This window comes from Tenrec ecaudatus, chromosome 3, assembly GCF_050624435.1.
Source record: "Tenrec ecaudatus isolate mTenEca1 chromosome 3, mTenEca1.hap1, whole genome shotgun sequence".
Taxonomy (NCBI): Eukaryota; Metazoa; Chordata; class Mammalia; order Afrosoricida; family Tenrecidae; genus Tenrec; species Tenrec ecaudatus.
In genome coordinates this window covers 69,858,616-69,882,005 of record NC_134532.1, presented here as the reverse complement: position 1 = coordinate 69,882,005, position 23,390 = coordinate 69,858,616, and the positions used below count along the sequence as shown (strand labels likewise).

The 23,390-nt window shown below is 45.4% G+C and overlaps 1 protein-coding gene across 5 annotated transcripts in view; it reads right to left on the bottom strand.

Annotated features, from left to right (window-relative positions):
* Positions 1-23,390, bottom strand: part of ZNF827 (zinc finger protein 827) — a 229,589-nt gene that overhangs the window by 50,461 nt on the left and 155,738 nt on the right. For 4 of the 5 annotated variants that reach the window (XR_012783445.1, XM_075543726.1, XM_075543727.1 and 1 more), the window contains exon 8: positions 22,817-22,920. Coding sequence is in view for 4 of the 5 variants with exons in the window: in XM_075543726.1 (XP_075399841.1) it covers positions 22,817-22,920 (104 nt within the window). In the remaining variant the exon portion in view is untranslated. Of the gene's footprint in view, positions 1-4,108; positions 6,875-22,816; positions 22,921-23,390 lie in introns of those variants that run through there. The other variant, XM_075543725.1, reaches the window with a different exon arrangement.

The following is a 23,390-nucleotide window of genomic DNA, read 5'->3' as shown; positions in this document are numbered from 1 at the left end:
TGCTTCCCTCCCACTCAAGCATATTTTGGCTTGCCTTTTCTACTGGAAAAGCAAGTCACAGGCCTTTATTCTCCTGTGAGATTGACTCTAACCTTTAAATAACTTAAATAACCACCACTACTCTGTATCCCTTTCCGTGGATGGGAAGGGGTTCCTTTAGGTTGGTTGGGCTGCGTTACAGCTGGGCATAACTACAATGGCCAGAAGTGAGCCAATCAGCTCAATAAAGATGGGAGATTGGACTCACCTGGTGTCCAGCACATGCCGGCACGTTCAGTCAAAGGCACAGCAATTAGTGCCAAGCCGTTCTGGTGGTTCTGATCTGAGCTGTGACCCAAAAGATCAGCAGTTCCAAACCACCAGCCGCTCTGGGCTTTCTATTCCTGAAAGAGTTGTGAACTCACAGGGCAGTTCTAACCTGTCCATCCTATCGCATCGCTATGAGTCAGCAGCGACTCAATGGCAGGCAGTTTGGTTTGGGGATCCATGAGGTCATTCTTGCATTTGCTTGGTGGAAACACAGAGATGGGGGCTCCAGGTTACCTGTCTCATTCCTTAGTGTACGGTTTTCCAATTGGGGGTTGTGATCACTTGGAAGATCATGAAAGGAACTCAGTGACATTCAACCAGTATTTTAAAAATCCCAAAACAAACAGATTGAATTAAGTAGTATAGATGAGCTAAAAGCATATGTGTGAGGGTGAGTGTCGTGTGCAACTTATTTCAGTGACATTTTCAGTTTCCTATATCTACCTGTCTACATAGCTAATTGTCTATGTATCTATGTACTATCTATCATCAGCTACACCAATCTATCCATATAGTTTACACCATCATGACTTCACACACACACACACACACACACACACACACACACACACACACACACACCATTTTACTCTGGGCCTTGGTTCAAGAGCTTGAAAGTCCATGATTCCACCTACCTTGTTATGATACAGTCTTTGGGATTCCAAGCGTACCAAAAACAGAGCCTGAGACCACAGAGATCCTTTTGCCAGAGCAGACTGAAAATGCCTTCAAGGAGAAATCTCTTTAATCCCAACACTTCAACAATTTTGGGGGAAACACACCCACACCCACATCAAGCCGAAACAAAACAAAAATCAAAGCCATGATCTGAAGTAGGTAACTTTCCTAAAAACCACCAAACCAAATTCCTTGCCATAGAGTGGAATGCCAACTCAGAGTGACCTAATCGGAAGGCAGAACTGCCCCCTGGGAGTTTATGAGAATGTAACTGCTCATGGTAGTAAAAAGCCCCCTCTTTTTCCCATGGAGAAGCTGGTGGTTTCGAACTGCTGACCGCTCGCATTGCAGCCCAACTCAAACCACTACACCCCTTGTCTGGTGGCCAACAGTGCACCTGGATCACTCCTAGACCTTCAGTTGCCTGGGCAAAGGCAGTCATGCTAGAAACCGGCTGTTTGTCAATGGAGCGGACCATACCAATGGCTGTGAGGCTCCACCCACAGCACCCGTCCCACGTGACCCGGGAGGCACGCTGGCCTCCGCTCTGAGCTGAGATCACAGGGTTCCTTAAATCGGCGTGCATGGCGACTCTGGGAACGCAACAGATCCAGCAGCACCTGTATGGTATCCTAAAGGCGCCACCCGCGGGTCCATCCCAGCGCTCCAAAAAGGACTAAAATGGGTTCACACGGGAACGTCCTGGCCACGCTATGTGCACACTCAACACTTCCCATGTCTCCAAGACGGGTGCCGGCTCCCTTCCATTCACTTCCCTTTGTTATAAATGCGTTCTAATGGATGCTCTTAGATCTCCGAGGAGGTGCCACGAGGTTAGGGGCCATTCATTTCAGTCACTCAAGAAATGCCTTTTCGGTGACTGTAAAATCTTGTGTTTCCAACAGCTGGGCCCTCTTAGAGGTTTTGACTGACCTGGCTCACGGGTGCCCAAAGGAAATGAATGTTCGAGAAAACACACACACACACACACACACACACACACACACGCGCGCGCGCGCGCGCACATTCGATCAGACCACTTGTAAAGCATTCTCCGCTTTCCACCGCCCTCCCTTCACCTACTGAAGGTTTGAAACTTGTCTCGTGCCAAGGACACTGCGATTCAGACTCACTTTCCACCTCTGCTCCAGTAACTGGCCTCATAGCGGCCAGCACGGCGTGAACTGTGTTCTCACTGAATGCACCATCTCACTCCCCATCTCAGCAGACAACCTCTCAATGCTTCAACCACAGAACAGCCCCGGCTTGGGCTGGACAACGGGCTACTCTATTCTGGTGGGAAACACACAACAGGAAAGGAAATGAAAGCCTTTAAGAGAAAAAAACAAAATTTGAACTGAAGGATGCATTTTATAATGCACATATAGAAACCTCAGATGGAAACCTTGGATAACAACAAAGAAATACTTTAGAAAAGTGCTTTCAACGAATGGGAATTAGTGAAAATAGGGGAGAAGTAGTGTCTGAACCCCAAATTGCTGAACCTGAGCCACCAGGGGCTGCGGTTCTTTCAATCAATGACTGGCTTTCAGACGAACTAGAATCCGATGTTGCTAAGTTTGGGAGCCAAAGCCATCCCTTGTGAAGTGATGTCTTCATGTTTGGGGCAAAGGTATGTATATTTCCCTTTGCTCCCAAATGCTTCTTTGATCAGCAAGTATGAGCTCTTTCAATCATCAGTCGTCCATAACAAATATTTTAAGAATTCTGTGAGTAAATAACTGATGCTATTGTCCTACAGTAATAGGATTTTGGTGTACTATTTATAAAGTGCCCTCATTAGCAGATTTGGGGCTCTAAATCACCCTTTCAATGGCTGCACCTGCAAAATAAACACATATACAATAGCCTCTAGGCATGTTTTATAAGTATGTTAGAGTAATTTGCAGTTTCTTGGTTGAATGCAGAGTTCCCCCACATAGTTCTTTATAAATGATGCTGGAGCAATTCTCGTGTGAAGCTAAATTCACCTTTCTGATGAAGGTATTCACGTCTCCACAAGGAATTCTAAATAATAGTTTTTTAAAAAAAAAAATCCCATTTCATGTTCTGCAGCGTTCTAAGCCTGCTTGTTATCAGAGTAAGGTTTGTAGACTCCCCCCTCCACCCTGTAAGTATTCAATTAAATATTTCGATAGTAATTTCTATCTGATTAAGAAAAAAAAAATTTACTGCCAAACACAATAAAATATAATCCCTTCTCTATTACTTAATAGTCAGAAAATTAAATGACACTGAACACAATTCATCAATAATTTATTAAAGGGACATGCATAGATTCCATCCCCTATAAAAATAATACTTAGTAAATTTAATTAAATTCCATGCTGCTCTTATCTTTATGCTGGGCTCTATTAACTTTAAGCCTTTTAGGAGACTTTATCAGGGCTTTAAAGATTGCACAAGAAGGGGTCAGATTAACTTTTTATAACAATCCAATGGTTTCTGGTTTATTTGCAATCAAACGCCAAGTCCTTGCTAGTCACTAACCAGTTGCCTCTGAGTTGATTGACTGACTGCAGCACCCTGTGTCTTAGGGGAGAAGTGAGGTCTGGAGGGTGTTGCTGACTTCATTTGGGGAAGCAGATTGCCAGGCCTTTCTTTTGAGGTTCATCTGGGTGGTCTGGCATCTTTTGACTCGCAGTCAAGCATGCTAACTGTACCATCCTGTTGTTGAAGTAGCGGATCCTGACACATGGCGACTCCTTGTGTTCATAGCAAAACTGCTCTGCAGGGGTTTTCAAAGCCGTGATCTTTCCAAGGAAACCAGGAGGCCTGTTTTCTAAAGTGATTCTGGGTGGGATTGAACCACCAACCTTTCAACTAGTAACCCAAACCCAAGGACATCAAGTCGATTCTAACTCATAGTGACCTACATAGGTTTTTTTTTTTCCTTCCTTTTGAACATTTTTTTATTTTGAATCATTTTATTGGGGCGCATACACTTATCACAATCCATACATACATCAATTGTATAAAGCACATTGGTACATTCGTTACCCTCATCATTCTTAAAACATTTTCTCTCCACTTAAGCCCCTGGCATCAGCTGCTCATTTTTCCCTCTCCCTCCCCGCTCCCCATTCCCTCATGAACCCATGATACTTTATAAATAATTATTTTGTCATATCTTACACTGTTCAACGTCTCCCTTCACCCACTTGTATGTTGTCTGCCCCCCAGGGGGTAGGTTATATGTAGATCCTTGTAATCATTTCCCTCTTTCGACCCTCCCGGTATCGCCACTCTCACCACTGGTCCTGAAGGGATCATCCGCCCAGGATTCCCTGTGTTTCCAGTTCCTATCTGTACCAGTGTACATCCTCTGGTCTAGCCAGAATTGTTAGGTAGAATTGGGATCATGATAGTGTTTGTGTGGGGTGTGTGTGGGGAGGAAGGGGGAGAGAAGGAAGCATTTAGGAACTAGAGGAAAGTTGTATGCTTCATCGTTGCTACTCTGCACCCTGACTACCTCGTCTCCTCTCCAAGATCCTTCCATAAGGGGATGTCCTGTTGCCTACAGATGGGCTTTGGGTCCCTACTCCGTACTCCCCCTCATTCACCTATATAGGGTTTTTGAGACTGTAAATCTTTACAGGAACAGACAACCTCATCTTCCACCCAAGAATCAGCTGTTGGGTTATGAACTGCTGATGTGGTTAGCAGCCCAATGCTTATTCCACACAGCCCCAGGGCAGTGGTTCTCAACCTTCGTAATGCCCTTTGATACAGTTCCTCATGTTGTGGTGACCCCAACCACCATATTATTTTCGTTGCTATTTCACAGCTGTAATTTTGCTACTATGATGAATAGTAATATAAATATCTGATATGCAGGATGTATTTTCATTGTTACAAATTGAACATAATTTAAGCATAGTGATCAATCACAAGAATAATATGCAATTATATACTGTGAAATATTTATTTCTAATGACAAATCAATGAGATTTTGTCTTGAAGCATGGTGTAGCATGGGTAACAGTCTTAATATAACAACAGTAAACTACATTGCTACATTTTGAAATAGTATGCATAAAAAGCCAATGTCAGTGGGAAGGTGGAGATAGCTTCTTTCTCACCAGATCAGAAATTCTCGGGGCAGTCTTTGCAATAGCACAACGAAGATCATCTTCCACAAATCTACTTCTGTATTTAGACTTGATAACCAACAAGCTGGAAAACCCTGTTTCACAAAGATATGTTGTTGGAAATGGAAGAAGAAGGCGCAACACAGTCTCAGACAGAACAGGATATGACTGCAAACACTTGATCCAGAATTTTGAAACTGACATTGTAGAGAAATCAGTTCTCGCTTCATCACTGTTAATAAGTTCGATGAACTCCTCCTGTACTGTCTCAGGAACATCTTCAACTTTGACTATGAATGGGCTTCTGGCAAGTGCAAATGGGGTGTCAGGTAGATTTGGAAAGCATGATGAAATTTCATCTGCAAGCATGTGCAAGTGTTCTTTCACAGAAATTATCATCGCAACCCTTTTGTCTGGTTCAATGTCATGTTCCTCAAAGAAAGCAGATAAGGTAGGCAACATGTAAATTTTATTTTCTTCCAATTTTTTTTGCCAAAGCTGAAGTTTCATTTGGAATGATCGGATCTTTTCAGACAAATCAAGGCATGTTGCATTTGGTCCTTGCAGTGATAAATTTAACTCATTCAAGATGGCAAAGATGTCAACCAAGTAAGCTATTTTCTGCAGTTCATGCTTATCACTGAAAAGTGCTTCGAACTGTGGTCTTGCTTTCTGATTAAAAAATATTTTGAGTTCATCACGAAGCTCAAAAACACGTTTTAAAACTTTTCCTCTCGACAACCATCTCACTTCAGTGTGAAATAGCAGAGCATTATTTGGCGCATCCAACTCGTTGCACAGTTGCAAAAGCAGTCGGCTGTCTAAAGTGCTCGCCTTTACAAAATTGACAGAACTTATCACACTTTTCATTACTTCTTGTAACTCTTGTGGCAGTGTCTTTGTTGCTAATATTTGCCGATGAATCACACAGTGAGTTCCGATGACTTTTGGTGACTCATTCAGTACCAAACGTTGAAATCCAGATCGACATCCTAGCATAGCTGGAGCACCATCTGTGCAAACACCACAAACCTTTTCCCAAGAGATCTTATGCTCTTTCAGAAATGAACCAACTGTGTCAAATACATCACGTGCAGTAGTTGTCGTTTCAAGAGGTTTGCAAAAAAGAAACTCATCTTTAAAGTCACCATCATTAATATACCTCACGTAAACCAGTAACTGTGAACAGTTTGCAACATCGGTAGATTCATCAAGCTGGATGCTAAATATTGGAAGTGGAGCAGATTTAATTTCCTGGATTACCTGATCAAGAATATCAGCAGACATAGCATCTATCCTTCTGCGGACAGTGTCCTTAGATAAGGAAATTGTACTCAATTTTGTAACAAATTCATCTCCGATCATAACTCGAACAATGTCTTTGGCCACTGGCAACAGTAAATCCTCAGCAATGGTGTGACGTTTCATAGCTCTGGCGATTCTGAGTGCCACCAAATATGAAGCTTCAATGGCTGCTACGTTTTGTTTGTGGTACTTGGCACCAGTGTCAAGTCTGGCTTTCTTGAGTCCATCAGCTTTGCTTCTAAAATAGTTAGTATCCTTGTTGGCAAAGCTCAGATGCTTGCTATGAAAATGGCGTTTTAGTTTGTTCGGCTTCATAGATTCGGCTGATAGAACTTCACAACAAATAACACATTGAGGTTTCTCAATTCCTGCTGTAATTATTGAGGTAAAACCATATTGTAAAAAATCCTCACTATATTTTCTTTTCTTAACGTTCTTCTCTACACGATCCATTGTCATGGGATGGTTTGCTAATGAAAATAATATATAACAATAGCTTTAATAACACAAAAGATGATACATGGCATAGTTCAGTCAATACAGTTCATTAAAGTTTGCTATGATTTACCATTCTCTGTGTTGTTTTTAACATACCGGTTACTATCACAAGGGGGCAGTATTCACATCAACCACAGCTGAATATAAAAAGGCCAAACAGCATCCAGATTAAGTTTCGATGGTACAGATATATATATTTTTGCAGTAGTTGATGATTTTACAGTAAATGATTGTACATTAACCCAGTAATTATAATTCATGAAGTGTCGTTTTACCTCCAAGACTGCTTTCAACACAGTAGCTGCTTTTTAACAGTGTAGTTGCTTTCAACACAGCAGCAGCTGCTCTCTACACATGTGACTGGTCCGCATAAGTACATTATGGCACCAACCCTGTCACATACACCTGTATTTGTACAGGGTGTATGTGAAGGGGTTGGCGTGATGATGTCATCACGTTGGGTACTCGTAAGTGGGCCTATCTGCATGTGGGCAGACCCACCTGGAGATAGAGGAAGGGGTATCTCGGTTCCTAACACCATCAGAAATATGTATTTTCCGAAGGTCTTAGGTGACCCCTGTAAAAGGGTCATTTGACCCCCAAAGGGGTCACGACCCACAGATTGAGAACCGCTGCCCTAGGGCTCCCTTGAGTATATATATATATATAAAACCATGTTCGACGCCCAAGGACGACTCCTATTAATCACAAGGCCCTATCTGCCATGGCTCTGATTACCACCCACAGTTTTCTGTGCCCACCCTCCAGTCTCATCTCCTCACCTGTCTCATTACCCCTAACCAATGTCATTCTCACCTCAGAGCTTGGCCTCATGGTGGCCTTCACCTGAAACACCGCCCCTCCGCCCTGAAGGTCACAGCTGCTTCCACATTTGATTCCAATTCTTGTATCAACTGCACCTTCTTGGGGAGCCTCCCTGACCACTCGGCTTTAAATGTATCTGTGCAGAGTTTTGCTTGTTTATTGTCTACTGTCTCCTAAACCCTATTGGGCAGGGACTTTGCTTTGTTCCCTGCTGTTCCCCACGACCTCAAAGCTACATTCTGACTCCTAAATGCCCCGTGGGACAGAGTAGAACTGCTGTGGGGCTCTGAGACTCTTTGTGGGAGTAAAAACCTCCATCTTTCTCCCGAGGAGCAGCTGATGATTGCAAACCGCTGACCTTCTGGTAGCAGCCCAATAGGAAAGGGGTATCAAAAAAGTTCACAGAAAAATTCCATGATCTTTTCATTTTTCTACACACTTTCTGAAGCCCCCTTGTACTGTTTGTTGAATGAATGAACTTTCTTCTCATCCCAGTGGTCTGTACATTCCGCAGTAGCTCCTCACTCTGCCTGTCAAGTACTGATGCTCAGATCTCCTTCTATTTTAATTCTCATTCCTTAACACGTCTTCTTAACATGCCAGTATCTCTGGACACTGATGGAGAAGAATATGAAAAAAAAATGTATAAATGATCAAGGGTTCAGGAGGAGGAGGGAGCGGGCAGGGCGGAGAAAAATGAGCTGATACCAGGGGCTCAAGTAGAAAGCAAATGTTTTGAGAATGATGAGGGCAACAAATGTACAAATGTGTTTGACACAATGGATGGATGTATGGATTGTGATGAGTTGTATGAGCCCCCAATAACATGATTTTTAAAAAAATCTAATGGGAAAGACAAGTGGTCCGTAGCCACAGAGACCATTTTAATTGTTCTTGTAATTGACCTCTTCCATTAGAAAATTAAACAGACGCAACAGGAACCCCCATTATATTTCTTGAAAGGACTCCTGAAAATACCCTCCATTGGCATCAGTGATTCTATTAATTATACGCAAGTCAATGATACTTATGAGACCCACAGTTCAACCGACTGTTCCATTAAATGCGCGTTCCCGCCGGGTAAGTAAGAGAGGACGCAGCTCTTCTCTGACAGCCAGTGCCCTAGACGAATTTACTTATTTACGTCCCTGTAAGAAAGGTTGAAAATAAGTCGCCACCTTCAAGCTCCAATCATTCCTGGAGCGCCTCTCGGAAGTACTGACACTGAAATGTGCTATTTAAATGACTGTGTCCTGCTCCCATTTCAAACGAGGATTTCGTAGTTCTTTAATCATAACTTACAAACTATGTGACGCTAACTTTTTTTAAAATGACTTTTCTGTGCACAAGTCAGGAGCCTGTGAGCAAGCGCTCTCTCCTGTTGTGACTACAATCATGTTTATATTTATAGTCTATAACTCAAAGCCTTATGACGCTTAGATTTGCTTCTTAACATCTCCTGACACTTTTTAATAAAGCTATAGGTTTCCTTTTCAAAGCATTCCAGGCTCATTCCAGAACACTGGAACAACACACCCTTGCCCTCAAGTCCATTCTGACTCACAATGATCCTACAGAACAGAGCGGGACCGGCTCACAGGGTTTCGAAGATGGTAAATCTTTATGGAAGCAGACTGCATCCTCTTTCTCCCCAGGAGGGGCTGGTGGGTTTGGGCCACCAGCAGCTGAGCACTTTAATCACTGTGCCATCTTAGTTACTGTTTGCATTAGGTGCTGCCCAGTCAGTGCTGACCCATAGCCACCCTATGTACAACAAAACGAGGCACTACCCGGTCTTGCTCCTAAACACATATCCAAACCCAATTCAACCCACTGCCACCCTGTCAGATCTGACTCACAGCGACCCTACAGGACAGAGCAGAAGTGTCCCCTAGGGTTTCTGAGACTGTACTTTTATTTTTTTTCCTGGAGGAGCAGAAAGTGTCATTTTTCTCTCCCTGACAGGCTGGTGGGTTCAAAGCACTGATCTTGTGATGAGCAGCCCAGTGCCTGATCCACTGCAACACCAGGGCTCCTACAGTACAAGACAGACATCTGGGAAAAGACAACCCGAGGCCCCAGCACCCATAGCCCCCGGTGCTTCTTGTGGTGGCGAATTTCTTTCATTCTTCTCTCACGCCCAAATGTCTCTTTAGAAAATATTAATTACTATCAAGACATCAAATCCAAAGCAAGTCTTAATATGATTGTGCTGGCGATATTTTAAATCACCACATTTTTTGAGTGATAAAAGTTACAGTTGGAAGAGGGCTTTGCATATCGCCATTTTCCATAAAAACGAAAGGCAATTTGGACAGAAATAGTGTCAAAAATAACTTTCAGATGCTGAAAGCATGCCTCCATGTTAAAAGCATTTGCTAGGGTTTCCCCCCCCCCCCCCCGTTCCTCTGAGTAAAAATTTCCTCTGCCTTTCTTTCAGCAAAGTACCTATAAAGTGCATACAGAATCAGTGTGCGAACAAATGATTTGTATGAATCATAGTGCCTTTAAGACCAAATGGTTACCTAAAATCCACACCACCAAGTAACTCTGGTCTCCACACTCCAGGCAAAATGAAGATCTGATCTTCTCTGCAAATCATTTTCTCTCTTGTCTGAGTGAACCCACTTCCCGTGTATCTGACTCCCCTGTTCCTTCCCACATTCCCATAAAGCAGCAAATTGTCCTGATAACCTCACTGCTCCCTTTCCTGGGGCCAACCCTTCAGGAACCTTTCAACTGAATGTCAAGGAGGGTAATTCCACTGGCGTTAACAGAGGCGACTGATTGGAGTGACTCATTCCTGGGTAACTTATGGCGGGAAACTCAATTCTGTAGTTGGATGAGTCATTTGCCTGGAAAGCCCCCAATGGAAAAATGATACCCGTAGGTACAAGTGACAGAGGATGGGGAAATCACGCAGGTAGCAGGTGCCAGGAAACGCAAGACATTAAAAGGATATTCCTAGTCTGAGGTTCTCTTACAGTTGCACGGGAGAGATGAATCTTTAAAATAGGTTCTGTTTCCCTGTGGAATCCCTGGGTAGTGTAGTTCAAACACTCAGCTGATTACCAGAAGGCAGGCTGGAGGTTCAAGTTCACACAGATGTGCTTTGGAAGAAAGGCCTGGAGATCTTCCAAAGATGAAGCCATAGGAGACCCCATGGAATACAGTTCAACTCCAACTCTCTCTCTCTCCAGGAATCAAAACTGGTTCCATAGTGGCTACTGGGTATCTTTCTCCCAGCCTCCCAAATTTCCCTCACGTTGTATTTTCCCAATATTTGCATCACTTACAGTTGCAATGACATCTATTCCCTTTCGCTGCTTTCAGAGCAACCATTTTCCTGTGACAGGGAACCCGGGGGCACTGTGGTTAAGCCATTGGCTGGTAACCATGAACGTCAGTGGGTTCGGACCCACCATCAGCTTCCAGGGAAAAAGATGTGTTAGTTGGCTTCTGTCAAGATGGCAACCTTGCAAACCCTGCTCTTCATGGTCCCTACTCTTTACCACCCTGCTCCTTAGGAGTTGGAATGGACTCCACAGTCAATGGCAACTGGTTTGGTTTGGTTTGATTTTCTGTGGTGACATCAGTGGGATTCTATTGAAGTTGACTTCCTTGTCCAAACCCTCAGGCTCCTCCGCATGGTACAAAACTTTCAGAGTGTCAGGCTATACAAGCTTCCCTTTGTTCAAAATGAAGAGAGTGTGCAGCAGTCTTCAGATGGTAAAGGAGACAATAGATGAGAGGGTACCCCCCAACAAGCTGTATTTTTTCACTGTTATGTGTTTATATATATATGTTGTTATTGTTTTACAAAACAACCTTATCACCTTCAAAGTACTCTCCACTACACTGAATACATTTGTCAAATCTGCTATCCAATTCTTGAAAACATTTTTCAAACTCATTTGCTTGGATGGCTGAGAACACTCCCTGGTTTTTCCTTCACCTCTTCTATGTCATCAAATAACTGTTCTTTCATGTCCCTCTTCATTTGCAGAAGCAAAAATAAGTCGCACAGAGGGAGGTCAGGATAGTAAGGTGTGTGAGGCAAGAGAGGCATGCTGTTTTTTGCCTAAAACTGGCACACTGCGATGGCTGTGTGAGCAGGTACGTTGTTGTGGTGGCAAAACAGTCCCCCAGTCTTTCCAAAAATCAGGCCTTTTTGTCATACACAGTTCCACAATATTTTCAGGCGCTCTAAATAAACAGCTTGATTATGAGTCTAACCTGGTGGAATGAGTTGACATTTTCGTCTGTTCAGGAGGCTGATGGACATCAGAATGAGGTTTGTCATCAATTGACATTTCACCTCTTTTGAAACAAGAAAACCACTTTTACATGAGTTTTTCCCATAGTGCTGTTCTTATAACCTGTAATCAACATCACAACAGTTTCTGCAGCATTTTTCCCAAGCAGGAAACAAAATTTCACAGCTACAGGCTGTTCTCTTAAATCAGCCATCACAAAAAACAAGGTTTGACCAAAACTGCTTTTACAAAAAAATGCACTGTGACTACAGAGTACCTTCCGAGGTGATGTCACTAGGTGCACAAACTCAGAGTGAGTTGCTGGTTCTATTTCTGTCCTTCTCAGCTTTTTCCTACATGCATACATACATTTTTACAAACCACGGGTTCATACCATTCCAGGAGACTTGTAACATGCTTTAGAGTCTCTGCTTCTGGTCTTGGGGTGCGGGTAGGAGTGGGGTTTCACTGACAGTAGATATCCAAGAATCATTGTTTGATGTGTGTTTTCAATACTTCACTTAATCTAGAGATTACTCACTAAGGTTTCAAATCATTATAAGGGAAAATGCCAGATTTTTACAACAAAGGAAGAATGTGATTTAAACACAGAGATCTCCCCTCTTGATCTTTATTTGGATTAACTTTAAAATTATACAAGGAATGCAAAGTAATGGTAGAGACTATTTAATGAAGAACCAAGAATCCCATCACGTCCATTCTGACTTGAGGTCAGAACTGCCCCATGGGTTTCTGAGACTAACTCTTTCTGGGAAGAAAGGTTTCATCTTTCTCCAGTGGAGCGGCTGGTGGTTTTGAACTACTGACCTTGTGCTTAGCAGCCCTAAGCTTAACTGACTTTTCCATCAAGATTCCTAAACAAAGGACATAAACTCAAAAACACTATTTTTCCTTTTCTTTTTAACCTCAAGTCCTTTCTGCTTTTTCAAGGTCACCATCAACAGTGTCTTAAATGTCTGTTGAGAAATTACGCATATCCAAGTGTGTCGTGCACATATAAAATGGACTCCCTCTCTTTCAAACACCAACGAGTGCTTCGTACACGTTGCCCACAGCACATTGTGCTGGTTTTTGAACCCACAGCATTCCTTAGACATCTTTTCAAAGCAACTCCTATGGTTTCCCACCTTTTCTTTAATGGCTGTGGGGTTTTTATTGACTGTCTCACAGTGAATCAGCTTCAGTAGAGCTTCCAGACTAAGAGAAACTAGGAAGAAAGGCCTGGTCATCTACTCCCCCAAATCAGCCAACAGAAACCTTATGGATCACAAGAGAATACTGGCCAATGAATGACACAGGACGAGGTAACATTTCCTTCTCTTGTTCGGGAGGTTGCCATGAATGGAACCCAACTGGACAGCAGCTAACCATATGACCACCAACGAAGAGAAGACATGGAAGAAAGGAGGAACCATGCGGAGTCTAGAAGCTCCAGAGACCTCTCCGGGGAACGCCTCTGTAGAAGGCCATAAACCTCGGTATCCATTCTCACGCAGGCAGCTCATTTCTTCTCTGGGTGAGAACAGAAAAGCCGGTTTCTTGCTAAAGGAAACAGTGAATGCAGGGAAGAACAAAACAAAGCCTCTATATGTATCCCCACAACTAGATCAACAAAGTGCTGGGTGAGGCAGGGGGGGGGGGGATGTCTTTCTTTATTCAGAGGGGCACTCATTTGGCCTCCCTATGAGAAGACAAAATGGATCTGTTTGAATGAAAATGGAGGGGCTAGTCTGCCTGGGAATGGCTTCTTTTCCCTACCCTGGTTACCCGAGGGCAGCTGCTGCCCTGAAAAGGAATAAACACAGACAAGAAATTGCATGAAATGAGAATATGTATTTTTGATAGCAAAGGAATGGAAAAACATATTGTATGGAGAGAAAAAGCCTTGTAGATTGAATTAGCCAGTCCCAACTGAAGCCAGGGTCACTGCATTGCAATTTTCCAACAAATACTCTCCATCATACATTACACACACTCAGGAGTTTGGCGTTTCTGGCTCCGCTGAATCTCAAGGCATCTAAAGAGTCTCTGTAAACGCAAAAACACAACCACAGGCACTGTCCTGGCCTGACAGATGGCATGCGGCCTAATTTCTGTGAGCTATCCATGTTTGCTGGGCTCAAAAAGCGATCGATCCCTGCGATCTCCAGGGGTAGCCTCCCCCTTGGAAACAAAGTCCTTGCACTGGGTCTCACGATCTCCGGCCGAGTACAGATGCACCGTTGTGAATGAGTGCTGTTGTTGCTGTCAGATGCCATTGAGTCCGTTACGACCAACCAGGACCCTCGAAACACTGCCGGGCCCTGCGCCATCCTCACAATTGTCCCCACGCCTGAGCCCACTGCTGCAGCCACTGCGTCCACTCATCTCCTTGAGAGCCTTCCTCTGTTTCATCACCCCTCTGCTTGGCCAAGCATGGTGTCCTTCTCCAGGGACTGGTCTCTCCTGACCACAGGATGTAAGGAACCGTTTCTCCAGCCTTGCATCTTCTTCACAGACACATGTTTGTCCTTTGTGACTCCATGGTACTTTCAATATTCTTCTCCGGCACCACAATTCTCATGCATCAACTCTCCTGCGGGCTTCTTTATTCAATGTCCAACTTGTGTAGGCATATGAGGAAATGGAAAATACCAAGGCTTGGATAGGCTGCACCTTAGTCCTAAAAGTAACATTCTTGCTTTTTAATATTCTAATGAGGTTTTGTGCAGATTTCTCTAATGCAACTCATCTTTTTTTTACATTGTATTAGGGGCTCATACAACTCTTATCACAATCCATACATATACATACATCAATTGTATAAAGCACATCCGTACATTCTTTGCCCTCATTTTCAAAGCATTTGCTCTCCACGTAAGCCCTTTGCATCAGGTCCTCCTTTTTTCCCCCTTCCTCCCCGCTCCCCCCTCCCTCATGAGCCCTTGATAATTTATAGATTGTTATTTTGTCATATCTTGCCCTATTGACTACGGTTATCGATTATGGATCCAAACAAGACAAAATCCTTGACAACTTCAAGCTCTTCTCCACTGATCATAATGTTACCTATTGGTCCAGTTGTGAGGATTTTGGTCTTTTTAAATGAATACTGCCAAGTAATTCAACCCACAAGCCAGAGGGGCAGATCAAAGGAGTTTGGCGGCACCATCAAATCCTGTTCAGCATCATAGCAACAACATGCTAACTTCTGCTGACAGACGTGGGTGAGTGGTGGGGTGGAGGGGAGTGCTGAGCTCAACTCTTTAGGAATCTGACTAGGGTATCCCCACAGAAGGATCCTACTGCCTACCACTGAGCAAAGAACCCAACTCACTGCCTTTGCATTGACTGAGACTCATAGTAATATTTTAGGGCAGGGTAGAACTGCCCCTATGGATATCCGAGACTGTAAACCTTTCTGGGAGTAGAAAGCCTCATCTTTCTCCCACAGGGCAGCTGGTGGTTTTGAATTGCCTACCTAGTGGTTAGTAGCCCAATACATAATCCACTAAGCCACCACGGCTCCTTTCAGAAGAAGGTGTCTGGATTTAATCAACAAAGATTTAGTGGGTGAGCCCCACTCGCTACTGGTGTCTGCAAAGACCCAGCTTGTTTTATTTTCGAGAAGGGCTAAACCAACAGGGCTCAACACCAGAACTTTCTCTATTAAGATTTTGTTACTAGAAAACATGTTTTCCCTTCGGAGTTCACCTCTACTCGGATGAAGGCCAAAGTCGGCTGGTAAGAGGCAGATGGGGCTAGAGGTGAGTATACAAATTTCAGTTTCAGGTGGCATCTGGGTTAGGAAAATCCATGCTGTGGGCCCTTCCTCCCCCAGTCATGAGCTGGACAGACAGTAACTTATCCTATAGCAAGCCATGCACCCAAAGAGCACTAGAAGCAGAGCAGAATCGTTTTCAAGTTCGAAACACCACCGCACAGGGTGCCTCAAGCTACATATTTAGGGGCAAAATGTGCCACAACATGAAACGCTGACGAAAGCCAAGTGGTACAGTTGAAAGCCTGATGCCATCATGACAACTGAGTGCTTGCAGCGGACCTGAAACATGTAGACATTCTGCAGGAAGGCTGCAGTGCAATTCTCATGGGGTTGCATGAGCACACAGAGTATTTCTACGTAAAGAAACGCAACTGCGGGTTTCCTACACACACCCCTTACGTCCCTGCCCTTAGTAAAACCAGAGACCATGGTGTCATCAATGCCGACTCATGGGAACCCCATACGTGTCAGGGCAGCACTGTGCTCCAGAGTGTCTATAGCTTGTTCCGAAGTAGACTGCCAGGTTTTTCTTCCAAGGCACCTTTGAGTAGACCTGAAGGAAAGGTTAGGTCTGAGAATGTAAACTGTTTGCAGCACACAGGTCCATGGGGGCTGCGGTCATATTCCACAGTCCTCTAACACTGTCGTTCAAGAATTATATTTGGTGATTTGTCCCCTTCCTCAATGCAGTGGGGCTGTAGACTTTTAAAAAGAAGCCCCTCCCCGCACCATGTGCCAACATATAAAACCCGGAACTGGCTCCATTGCATATTTGAATGCTTTGACCAATATACGGGACCGTATGGTGTAATTGGCTAATGCAATCAAGTGCTACCCTGGTATTTGGGGCTTGGGTTCCACTGAGGAGCACCTGGGGGATAAGAAAGGTCTCACACTCTACTTCTGGAAAGTCAGCCACGGAAAAGCCTAAGAAGCACAGCCGTCCGCTGACACATCTGGACCCCACTCTCTGTGGCAACTGGATTGACAGCGGTGGTTTCCTACCTGCTCCATCTAGAAGGGGCTCCACCATGTGCCGCTACCCCGTGTTCTACTATCCATCTCCAACTCAGTCTGAATGGAGAGAGGACCCGCTGTGTCCGAGAATGGACGGAAGAAAATGCTCTCCTGGAACCAGGGAGAGCTTTGTGTGCCTCTACCCATGAGGACCTGTCTTTGTAGCCAGCTGTCTTAAAGAGGTAGTTCCTATCTAGCCCACAGCATGGCATGCTAAGAGTTAACTGTTGGCAGGTCCCTACTGCAGGGTGTCATTGATTCAGATTTCAGAAACGTCTATGACATGGTATCACTTGTATTGCATTGAAGGTTAGAACAAGAGAGGGGGAAATGGACCAAGAATTGGTCCGGGGACAAAGAAGACAATTCCAAACCTGTCATTTTATTTGGCACCCATCCTGATGGTCACACTGAGTCTTAAAAGCAACTGAATTTTCCCCAGGCGGGTCCAAAGTAGCTCCTCTGTGAAGAATATCGATACTAGCCCCCATATAGATACAGAGAGAAACACACAGACGGAAAAGATACATTTTTATAAAGCAAGTTACTTGCAAATAATGGGGGTAGAAATTAGTAAATAAAATTGCAGCTGTGTTTTATGTCACCTAGCTCTTCAAGCGGCACCTGAAATAAGACAGATGCAGCCCACACACTACTGCTCCATGGAGACCTGCGACATGCTCCAATGGGGGTGGTGGGGTGACTTCATATGGAGCAAGCACGCGGTGACTTCAACATCCACATGAAACAGAATTGAGGCTCAGCATCATCTAAAAGCAGCGCCCAGACAGAGCTTTGTCTCTGGATGCCCTTTGCATACAGAAAGGTCCACAGGAAGACACCTGAAGCAGCAGGTACGATGGCAACGGCTCGCCGCTTCTCACAGAACCACGCTACATGCCCTCAGCACCTTCCTTCTGTGCAGGCCAATCTTTTGCAAAGTGACAACTAGACTGTACACAAAGCACATAAAGTTTTACCAAGTCTATTACTTCTCGCTCCGCTTGATAGGACGATACTTCTATTTCTTTGGTAAAATCACCGCCAGCAGTACCACTCTCCAGGGTGCACCCAATAATATACTCATGGCTGTAAACATGAGCTAAGGAGCCGTGGTGGCGTAGCAGGTTACACACTGGGCTGCTAACCACAAGGCAAGCAGTTTGAAACCACCAGCTGTTCTGTAGGAGAAAGTTGAAGCTTTCTACTCCTATAAAGAATTACAGTCTTGGAAACTCACAGGGGCAAAGTCTACCTAGTCCTACAGTGTCACTCTACCCAGTTCTATAGTGTCACCATGATTCAGAATTGATTCAATAGCAGTGTGCTGCTCCTTGAAAGAAAGATAATATTGACTATTCCCTTAAAGATTTACAGCCTTAGAAACCTTTAGGGGCAGCTCTACTCTGGCCTACTGGGTCACTATGATGTGGACTCAATGTGATGAGTGAGTGAGTGAGTGAGCGAGTGAGTGAGCGAGTGAGCGACACATTCGTTACTCCTAACAGTAGCTTTAACTCATTCTCTTAATAGGGCCCCCTGGTGTTATCCCTGAAGCAGGTGCAACTGTGAGGTCTTACTGGAGAGCATTCTTTGGTTCTCAGGAAAGTCACTGAAAAACACTGGCTACCGACACCGCACTGGCTACAACGAAAACAGGGCCGCGTCAAGCACTCTGTTTATTCTGGTTCTCTGGAGGGTGACAGCTGTGTGTCTCAGGGACCATCTGCAGGGAGGCAAATGCCTAGTGAACCGTGCTATTCCCGATGTCTTCGCAAGTCCACATTTCTCCTCCTCTCTCTGCAAGATACCAGCCCCCTTTCTGCCTGCTGCAACCTCCAACAGGTCTGAAAGGCCCTCTGCCACACCCACTCGGGCTTGACCACAGCCCCACTTGGCCCAGGAGCCTGGCCTTCACTCTGCCAACCTCCCCCGCCCTGTGGTCTTAGTCCAAAGGCATGGGAAAGATTTTCCATAACTTTGATAGGAGATAGGCAGAGAGAGAGAGAGAGAGAGAGAGAAAGAGAGAGACATCCTCTTGTTAGGAGATAGAGACAGACACACATATATACACACAGAGCCATGCAGCGGTTTCCCAGCATTTAGTTAGGAGATAGGTAGGTAGAGAGAAAGAGAGCGAGAGAGAGAGCGAGGGAGAGAGAGAGAGAGAGCGAGAGAGCCATGCAGTGGTTTTCCAGCATTTATAAGGGAGTTTTTAGACTGGCACGAGGCACACTGAACTCACTAAATCTGGTCTCTCCTAATTGGGAGCTTGAGCTAATTCTCCAGGCTGACATTTATCTGTAGAAAGACAGGTTTGCTAAGTACATAAAAGTATGAATAATATTTGGGAGGGAATGTTGAAGGACGCAGAGGCTTTCATTGATGGACGGACGAACAGCTGTCCCACTGACTGACTGACTGCCAATGCCTTTGTACCTGCTCACGGAAGCCGGCTGCCGCTGTTGGGCTCCCCATTCCTGTGCAGGCACTGCCATTCTCAAGGTAGCCAACTTACAGCCAAGCCGGGGTGCTGCCTGGTACAGGGGTGAACATGCTCAGCTGCTAACTGAGAGGTTGAGGGTTTGAATCCACCCAGAGGCACTTCAGAATAAAAGTCTAGCGATCTACTTCTGAGGAACAAAATCAGCCCTCGGAATCCTCATGAGGAAAGCTCAACTCTGACTCATGGAGAGTCGTTCCAGGTGAGCATCAACTCGTTAGGTTAGTTACAGTGCAACTAACCATTCTCCCAAATAATCCTCTGCCTGCTTCTCCTAGGCATGGCCTCCTCTCCATGCCAACCAACCCAGGCCCTTTTAACAGGGCCACTCTAGAACCAGAGTCTCCCTGTCAAGTTCAGGTTCCTGGTCCCTATTCTCTCCTAGAATTTGGCCATCTGCTTCCAATTGGTCTTTCAAATTTTCCTCTAGGATTCCATGACTCTCTGATCCCAAAATGCCAAGATCCTCAACTCAAACTGCAACTTCCTCATTCCTACCACACCTCCCAACACTGCCAGTCAACTAGACCAAGCCTGTCCAGTCATTTCTGCTCACAGACGTGCCCGCCCCCCCCCAGGATTTCCAAGGCTGTGGTCCTTATGAAAGCAGATGCCACATCCCTCTCCCGCAGAGCCGCTGGTATATTTGGACTTCTGACCTTTCCTTTTGCAGCCAAGCACTTAACCACTGCGCCACCAGGGCTCTCTGCAGCCAGTGCAGACTCACAATATCTAGCTGAGAGTCACTGGGCAAGAAGTGCCTTGGGATTCATAATTTTTCATAATGCAAGAAAAATATCACAGGACCTAGGACTCAAGGCATACTGCAGGGTGGGTCCTGGTGGCATAGTGATGACTTCTTGGGCTTTTAAATGCAAGGTCAGCAGTTCTAAACCACTAGCTGCTCTTTGGGAGAAAGATGGGTTTTTCTACCCCTGTAAAGAGTTACAGCCTCGGAAACTCATAGACAGATCTACCCTGTCCTATAGGGTTGCTATGAGTCGGCCTCAACTGGATGGCAGTGCGTTTGGCTTTTGGAAGGCGTGCTATATGTCACACCCCTAGAAGAGCTGAGAATGCACTTCCTGATCAAGCACTTTGCCTGCCACTCTGAGTGCAAGGAAATAAAGCTTATACAAAAGCTCCTCCTGTGGTTTCGCCAACAAAGGACCCCTTTGGAAGAATTTGGCTTGGAGAGCTTTATGAATCTCGGGGCTATGGAGCAGGGAACGGGGTCCTGTAGCAGGTAGACTGTAGACATTTGCCACTGGCCCGTGTCTGAAAGAAAGGAGCCTTGAAACTGGGAACGTTGTTAACGCTGATGGTCCTCTCTGCGAGTCGTCCAGACGATCCAGGCCTTCCTTAGAGATCTAGGAGCCCGGGGTGTGTGGGGGGCATAGTGGTTACGAGTTGGGCTGCTAACCACAAGGTCAGCAGTTTGAAACCACCAGCCATCTCCACCGGAGAAAGACAGGGTTTTCTACTCCTGCAAAGAGTTCCGGTCTTGGGAACCCAGGGTCATTTCTACCCTGTCCTGTGGGGTCGCTATGAATTGGATCGGCCCAATGGCAGTGAGCTTCCGAGTCCTGAGAGAGCACTCTGTGGATCATGGGGACTTTCGGGAGCCCAAGCTTGCCCCCTTCACTACCCATTTTTAAAATCTTTAACTCCATTCACCAAGTGTTCGCTGCTTGGTTGTTCTTTAAATATCTGCATTAAAAGCCATTTATTTTAGCAAAATATAATAGAGGCATTCTGCTTCTCTCCTGATGGGAGACGGGTGATTTTTTTGATGTTCGGTAGCTGGGTTATCTGTTTGCCTGGCGATTAACAGTTAAAACCCCAGTTATGCTGACCTCAGAAATGCCACATGTGAGCTTGTAAGTGTGAGCTTGTCCAACTTGTAGTCTGTGTCTATCAGACAAATCAGGAAACATTCCCCTATGTACAGGGAAACACAGATGGGTACCATTCTCGGTGGTCAAGGTTTAGCTTGGCCAGTAAAGTTATCTTTGAACACAGCCAAAGCAATCACGCAGCCAGTAACGCAGGCTTTGCACATCCATCACGAGATGCAGCACTCGACAAGTAATGCCTAGACAGTTATGTTGACATTAGAAAGTCGCAATCCATCAACTTAACAGCGGGGCAATGATTTTGGGACCGGGGAGATGGCTATTCAAAATGACACCGTGGGAAGTCGACGGTAGTTCAAATAGCCCCGGTTTGAGAGTGAGGACATAAACGGGGCTGGCTTCCTCTTCTCTTCTAGAACCATCTATTATGCAATACGCCTTTGTGGAAGCATGTTATTTCTGGTGCTGGGGAACAGCAGCACCCTGCAAAGCTGAAAGGCTGCAGGTCCCTGGACTCGGGCTGGATGTGTGGCGATATGCAAGAGAGGGCAATGCCGCGCCAAGACTAAAGAATGACAAAGTGCTGCCTGTCCCCCGCTGCTTGTCACGCACCACCTTGTATGACCCGTGATGTCCCCAGACAGTATTTCAGAGGGTGCTACCTGACTCTTCCGTAATTACAAAATGAGGAGCTCTCCAGTCTTCTAGGATCAAGCCTACTTGGGTCCATGGAGGACTCTTGGGATTATATTCTTGAAGGGGCTCCAGGGCAACCACTCTGGCCGGGGCCCCTCCTGCACACACACCCCGGGCCATTCACTCGGTTCGCTAGGGCAAATGCATAGTTAGAGAACCACTGAGGGCTGCTGACATTTGGCTAATGACTTGGAACCGAGGCTAGCAACTAACAGGAGGCTCCCCAGCTGGATGGGGCAGAGAGGGGAAGGGAGAGTGGACTACAGCGCACTGCTGGTTCTCAAACATTCCCGTTTCATAGTGACTCAGAGGATGCCTAAGTCCTGAAGGGTGCCCACGATGCGGACACAGGGAGAGCAGGTGTACCTTTGCTTTATGCCTAGAAAGGAGACAGGGAGAAGGAAGACCTGGATACAAGATGACGTCTGAATGGTGGAGATGGCTGACAGGAATGTTAGGCGGAACAAGCAGATACGATGGCTGAGAAGAGACGCAAAATCAGGTGGTAAGATTGCCCTCATGAGCTGTGCTGCTGCCATGGAAACCAAAGAGGTCTTCGTGGTGACCCACACCCAACCGGGTCACCTCCTTCCATGCTGGAGATGTCTGCTCTCACCTGCCCCACCCCTACCCACCCCCATACCTTCCTGCTTGGAATACTGACAACTCACATGGCAAATTATTTCCAGGTTTCACTTGTCTGTGGCAAAGAAAGAAGAAATCATTCTCCAGATGACCGGCAGGAACAATAGGTCCCGAAAGTCCAGATGAGGAGGATTACTACGCCTCGATTTTATGTTCCACTTTTGTGGCTGGTTAAATGGAGCCCCTCCCTCCACCCCCTTCCTGCGTTTTGTGACCTAGCTTTACATGAAGAACTATAAGGCATAGGCTGCAAGTATCTTAAAATCCACACATTTCAGAAAAGCAACATCTCGAAGCCACCGACAGAAGCAAAATCAACAATGTTTCCATACCTGGAGTCGATATTCTTCCATGCAGCACAGACTGGACCGGCAGCAGGTCTTTTGAATTGGAGGTGAATGGTGATTGTCTAAATGTATCTTCTGAAAAGAAAGGGCTGGGGGTGGGGGAGGAGGAGCGAGGTTTAGTAAATGAAAGTTACTTACGATATACCCAGGGCATCTGGCCCCAATCTACCTATCCTTCCATCCGTCCATCCATCCGTCCGTCCGTCCATCCATCCATCATCCATGCATGTACATATACACACCCATGCATGTGGGATAAGGTATCTTAAGAAAACAGCGCTGAGAGGCGGCGACGAGAGTGCTTAGCACGGAGGAAAAGACTAGTTGGTGGTGGACAAGTACCATCTGTAGATTTTGTCTGGGGATGTTATATTTAGGTGACTCGGTGACACATCAGCTGGAAGAGACTGTGAAATCCACAGAGGACAGTGGCAGAGCAGCACCCCTGTCCGGGATTCTATGTTGAACGCAAATGAAGACCCGCAGCCGGGGTCTGCAGCAGCACCAACCTGCCAGGCACATTCCCAGCTTGGGAAATGGATTTGCTCCAGCTCCCCAG